The sequence below is a fragment of the Nylanderia fulva genome, unplaced genomic scaffold (genome assembly GCF_048542155.1).
Source record: "Nylanderia fulva isolate GAGA-0341 unplaced genomic scaffold, ASM4854215v1 Scaffold643, whole genome shotgun sequence".
Taxonomy (NCBI): domain Eukaryota; kingdom Metazoa; phylum Arthropoda; class Insecta; order Hymenoptera; family Formicidae; genus Nylanderia; species Nylanderia fulva.
In genome coordinates this window covers 33,738-40,053 of record NW_028190746.1, presented here as the reverse complement: position 1 = coordinate 40,053, position 6,316 = coordinate 33,738, and the positions used below count along the sequence as shown (strand labels likewise).

Genomic DNA, 6,316 nt, shown 5'->3' with positions numbered 1-6,316 from the left:
GCCGCGCAAAATTAAACAGCACACTTATTTATTACGAGCACAGCATTGCCACGAGTCGGTGTCGCAAGACCGAATGGCTCTTATGTGGCGCGCACGCCTCTAGTGTGTTGGCCGCGCGGTTCCCTCTCGTTTCGTACGCAGCAGCGGAATCGTCGCGCTTACCGAGCATCTACTCCACGGATACGAGTTTGCGGGAAGAGTTGCTTCTTCCCGCTCGCTTTGTACGCCGTAGCGAAATCTTATTGCTGGTCTGGTCGTGTGCGGTTAAACGCGTACGAACCAGACAGAACAGTCCTCGACGTCTAAGCATCGCCATCGTCGATCTAGCGTCAGGGTGAATCGCGCGGTCTCTCGAGACCGCGCATCATAACATTTGGGAGAATAAGAACACGAGTATTTTGATCTTGTGGATTTTTGAACGGAGAGGAGGAGGAAGAAGAGGAGAGGCGGCGGCGTCGGGGGTTTACTCTCGCCTCCGTCGTTCTCTCGTACGCTTTACATAATAGCGTTAAACACAGCAGAGTGTCGCCGACCGGCTGAGCAAGACCGGCGGCAAATAAAATGGCACATACGAGCGTGTCGCGCGCGCGTCGGTGTTTCGGCATCGAACGCGCGCGCGCGCGAAAAAGAGCTAGCGACGAGTCTTCGGGCTCGCTCGCGAGTTACTCCCTTGCGAGTAACCGAACACGAAGCTCCCTGGTTGATCCTGCCAGTAGTCATATGCTTGTCTCAAAGATTATAAATGTAATTTATTTAATTACATTTTTATTTTTTAAATAATACATATATACGTTCCAAAAAATATAAGCCATATTATTATATATGTACGTGTGTGTGGGTGTATAACTATCATTTAATACACATTCACGTTAAATCACATCATTTAATCATATTTAATAACTATATCACTAACATATATAATTAATACTTATAATAAATCATTTTTAAAGTAATTTTTTTTAAATTCTAGTTATCACTTTATCAGAATTATGAAAAAAAATTGATACAATTGTTAGAAAACTTAAATGTGCATAACTTTTTAATATATAGGCATTAATAAAATAAACATAGTGATTGTTAATTTTTTATGCTACAGCTACGCATAAAAGTACTAAAATACTTAGAACTTTAAATTACTTTAATATTCAACTGTATATATTATTATAACTTTTCTCGTTTTATACTATATTTAAAAAATAATATTTAATAATTACTTTATTGCACTTACAACTATGCATATGTATTTAATACTGTAACCATTTAAATAATAAAATATATATATAATTACTGTGTATGAAATTAATACATTCAAAATAAAAAAAGTACATATGCAAAAATAAACTCTATAAAATCTATAAATAAACGTAATAATAATAAACTGTGCAATAAACGTAATAATAAACGTTCAAATATTTTATTTATTATATATTAAAATTATTATATTTAATAACCTGTCCTTTTCTTGTTTAGATCTCCTCATTTTCGCATCTCTTCTTTTGTTCTTTCTTTTTCCTAAAAAGAAATATGTGATTGTTATACATAGGTGCAATAAGTCAATTCTGCAATAAATATTCTATACAAAAATAACAATAAGTTCTTAAATGTTGTATTTAATTTAAAAAAAACTAATACACGCAATAATGAACAGATAGTGCATGTGTTCACCCTCTTTAAAATCAGTTTCTTATAAAAATAAAAAGTTTGAGATAAGATGATAAAATAGTTAAATTGAGGTATATTATATATAACTTACAAATCTCGGTCAAATCTCTGCTTGGCTAAAATTAGCCATCTTGCAATTATATCCTCAACTTCCTTATTTGTTAAATTGGTTCTTGAAGTTCGCGCAGCATCTAACAACAAGTTTAAACAGATATGTGTGGTTATAGATTATATAAAAATTTAAAGCGACTTAATTTTATATATATATATATATGTATATATGTATATATACTATTCAAAATTATTTTATATTCCTATGATTACATATTATTGAATAATGATATTAGAGTTTTAATAGCATCATCCAATATAACCATGCATAGAATGCTATATATAAAGTGTCAAAAATATGTCAATAAAAACATTTCTGTGATTAAATATTTATATACTTACTTATGATACATATAGTAATGCGAAGATTTTTAAAGGCATTTTTCAATTTTGCACCAGCCCAACTATATTCCATTGCTAATTTATTTGTTAAAATATGTTTCATCATGTACGAAATCACATCATGATGATCCTTACCTCCTAAAAAGCTCAATTGTCTTGTCTAAAAATATAAAATAATTTAATTAATATTAGTTTATGATCTAAAAATATCAAAATAATAAACATTTGTTTTTCTCTTATAAAAAAAGTTAACATTACTTTTCTTTTAACTTCTTTAAAATTATTTAACATTATATAAATAAATAAATATGTCCAAAATATTGATTTTATAAGACATTTCAATAAAATGTTTCTAATCGTAAGTATAAAATGATAATATTTTGTATATACCATTTCTGTAGCAACACATTTGTTTTTTAATTGATTATCAATTCTCTGTAATTGTTCTACGGTATCTGCTGGCAAATCGAAATCATAATGTTCATTTTTTTTTAAATCCGTTTCCTCATTTTTTCTTATGTGATTATCCAACTTTATTAAACGTTCATCAATTGTTGTAAGATTTAACAATACTGCATTTAGTTTCCTGATAATTAAATTATGAAAATCTGCAAAAATAATTGACACATATTATTGTATATCTACTCATTGTCAGATTATATAAATATTACGAATTATATACCATTTTAAATATGTTTACAGTGATATAAATAAAAAAGTTAAAACTTTAATAATATATATATATATATATATATAGGTAAGCTTTTACAAAAATTTAAAATTAATAACAGATATATTTTTACCTACATCAATCTCAGCATTACAAGTATCGGATGTAGATATTGTATCTGAATTTTGTGGAACAAGGTCATCTTTATTTGCTGTTCGATGTTCTTGTGAACTTATAGATTTACTATATGTAACTGCAGACTTTTTAGACTGAATATTAATTATTTTTTCATTACTTATTTGTATCGGAGGCTTAGTTATTTTCTTATAATTTTTTATCAGTGGTTTTTTTATTTCATAAGTCATTTTGCTTTTCTTTAAATCGTTTGATATATTAGAAGCTTCATCTAAATCATTGCTTGTGTCAGTTCTATCTGAATTATCAGAAGAACTTGAAATTTTTTTTACTCGATTCATTTTCTTATCACCTTGTATTAATGGTGTCTTTATTTCACAGATTTTGCTCTTATTTATTGTTAAAGCTTTTGGTGTATTAGGAAAATTATCTAACTCTAAATCATTGCGAGTTTTTAATTTATTGATGCTTGTGTCGCTTGTATCAGAATTATCAGGAGATGAACCTGTATTTTTTTTTGCTCGTTGATATCTCGATTTTTTGAGGTTATTTCCATCATCACCATCTATATCGGATATTTGTTTCAGCTAATTTAAGTTTGTCTATAGCTTTATCATATGTATCTAAACGTATAAATTTTTGAATATTAAAATTAGAAGAGCAGTCGCCCGGCAAGCGGAAGGTCTCGGGTTCGATTCCCGATTCAGCCAACTTTCGACCAATATTTTTCTCGTCTTTTTCTTACAGGGGATGTTAAGAGAAGGAACAAGGGGAATTTCTGAGATCCCAACCATAGGATTCAAATTCCTCTGTTTCCAAAAAAAAAAAAAAAAAAAAAAAAAAAATTCTAAATATTAATTTGTCGCATTAACATCGCGTTTGGCTCTTAGTCGAGATGAAGATGGAAGTTTTTTAAAAAAAAAAAAAAAATAGTAGAAGCTGACTGACAAATATTCTTATTTAATGTTTGTTGCGTTTAGACCAAGTACGACCGCCTTGGTGGGGGGGGGGGGGTTATAAACATGAGAGAAATATTGATTTGTAAAGGGTCTGAATAGCTCAGCTGGAAGAGCAGTCGCCCGGCAAGCGGAAGGTCTCGGGTTCGATTCCCGATTCAGCCAACTTTCGGACCACTATTTTTCTCGTCTTTTTCTTACAGGGGATGTTAAGAGAAGGAACAAGGGGAATTCTGAGATCCCAACCATAGGATTCAAATTCCTCTGCTTCCAAAAAAAAAAAAAAAAAAAAAAAAAAAATTTCTAAATATTAATTTGTCGCATTAACATCGCGTTTGGCTCTTAGTCGAGATGAAGATGGAGTTTAAAAAAAATTAAAAATTAGATTTTTGTTTTTATATATTTTATAATCAAATATCACTTAAAATTTAAATTTTAATATATACTTTTAATACATATATATTATAATTTTAATTTATATAATTTTTGATAAAAAAATAAAATACATTTTTTATATTACTAACCGCTGCTACCAAAAATACGGATTATTTTATATAATTGCCAATCATCAGAAGGAAATATTCTTTTCATAATTGCTTTATTTATCTTAATTTGACTTGTATATGATGGCCATTTACATTCCTTATTATTTTCAGTTAACCATTCAGAAGGAACAATTTGTAAACCATCTTCGAACTCCACAATATTATACGCCATAATAACTGTAAATAAAAATTGATCAGCATTGAAATTATAAATAATCTATGATGTAAATAATATGATAAAAATGTGACGATAATAATAATAATAATAATAATAATAATAATATTTGCAATTTATATTAGAGTATTATAATTACGTTTAATTATTTAATTACAAATGCAAATTAATATTAAACATGTATTATTCAGTTGTGTGTAACATCGGAAATATAATATAATTTTTTTATAAGGCATTTTCAACATTTTTGCTCTAATTTTATCAAACTCCCATGTCTGAAGATGAGAATATTCAGACATGATACCAATATTTAAAGTTAATGACGAAATAGGCTGTGTATATAAATCTTCCACTAACACAAGTACTTTGCCAATAGCATACATTTTATTGTCATTAGATTTAATGAAATTTAAAATTGACATTATTTGTCCATTTTCAAAAGAAATGCAATTATTTTTTGGATCATCACAGTTAATATAATATTGATTATTGCAAAAAATTTTATATTGTTGTACAGAAATGAAATCTTTCGTAATAGGACCATCACAATGAGAGCGTGTAAAACATTTTTCCATATCGTATGAATTTGAATATATTTTGAATGTTTCATTATTATGTATTGTCTCAATTTCTGCAAATCTTCTTGTTAATTGCTGTAATGGTTGGTTAGTTTTACGAATTAATTTCTTTAACGTAGACATATAATTCTCAAATTTAAATGCACTAAATTTATCCAGAGCACCAAATTGTTTTACGTCTGCAGCAAGATGTAATAAATTATGAATATTATGTGAAATATATTTAGAACCGTAGATAACTTGAAATGATTTTACAAAATGTTTTAATAAATTTTCTGCATATTCTATAATAGAAGTTTGATATGTTAAAGTAGGATGTGCAAGAATTGTGATTGCTACATGTAATGTTAGAAAATTTAAATATACATTTTCTTGTAGTATTCCTTTCAATATAATAGGACCTGTATATAATAAAAATTGCCGATATTCTGTGGCTTTCCAATGTTTGATATATTTTAATGATCTTGGTTTTCGAGCAAAATCAGAAGGATATAATTGCGTAACTTTATTAGTTTCTTAGAAATTTGTTCTTTGTCTGAATTTGATAATCTTATCTTAAGTGGTCCTGAAAGCCATAACATAATAAGTTTACGCATAACACCCAAACATACCAGGTGCATATAATCTAGTGGCACATTTGTAACTAAGCCTAGATTTGGTATATTTTTTAAAATTGTGTCACCAGTTTGATAATCAAGATTATAAGATCCAGTAAAAAATTCTTTATCATTACGTAACATCATATTAGATGTGTATGGAAAACATATATGTCCTTCTATATTATCACCTTCAATAATGCATTTAGTGCAACTATTATATCCAGTGTGTCCTTTTACATTTAAAATAAATGATTAGCAGGAGCGTCACAAATTATTGCTTTAATTTCGACTTTTATGATCTGTCCCTCATAATCAATCCCATTATTTATAAAAGCAATAGCATCACCTACAAACATTTTTAAAAACTCATTTGCATTTTTTGGTTTTCCTTCACCATAATATAAGGCAATGACATATACATTGTTTATAATATTATCTGCACATAATATTGGCCATAAACTCTTTGTGGAAGACTTATATATAGGTAAACCATCAATATTTATAAATAATTGAATGTTATCAAGAGCAAAATTCAATCTTTTA

The 6,316-nt window shown here is 28.5% G+C and overlaps 1 protein-coding gene across 1 annotated transcript; it reads right to left on the bottom strand.

Moving 5' to 3' along the window:
• Positions 1 to 1,453: 1,453 nt before the first annotated feature.
• LOC146720648 (uncharacterized) lies at positions 1,454 to 2,611 on the bottom strand. Its single transcript, XM_085488166.1, has 4 exons — positions 2,506 to 2,611; positions 2,116 to 2,275; positions 1,754 to 1,853; positions 1,454 to 1,512 (listed from the first exon to the last, which is right to left on the bottom strand). The coding sequence occupies exons 1-4, from the start codon at positions 2,506 to 2,508 to the stop codon at positions 1,467 to 1,469; spliced, it is 309 nt and encodes a 102-aa protein (XP_085344292.1). The 5' UTR covers positions 2,509 to 2,611; the 3' UTR covers positions 1,454 to 1,466.
• Between the last annotated feature and the right edge of the window lie 3,705 nt (positions 2,612 to 6,316).

Coding starts and splice junctions, on each gene's coding strand:
- LOC146720648 (XM_085488166.1), bottom strand. Junction 1,854..2,115: donor CATTACTATATGTATCATAA/GTAAGTATATAA, acceptor ACTTGTTGTTAG/ATGCTGCGCGAACTTCAAGA. Junction 1,513..1,753: donor CAGAGATTTGACCGAGATTT/GTAAGTTATATA, acceptor ATTTCTTTTTAG/GAAAAAGAAAGAACAAAAGA.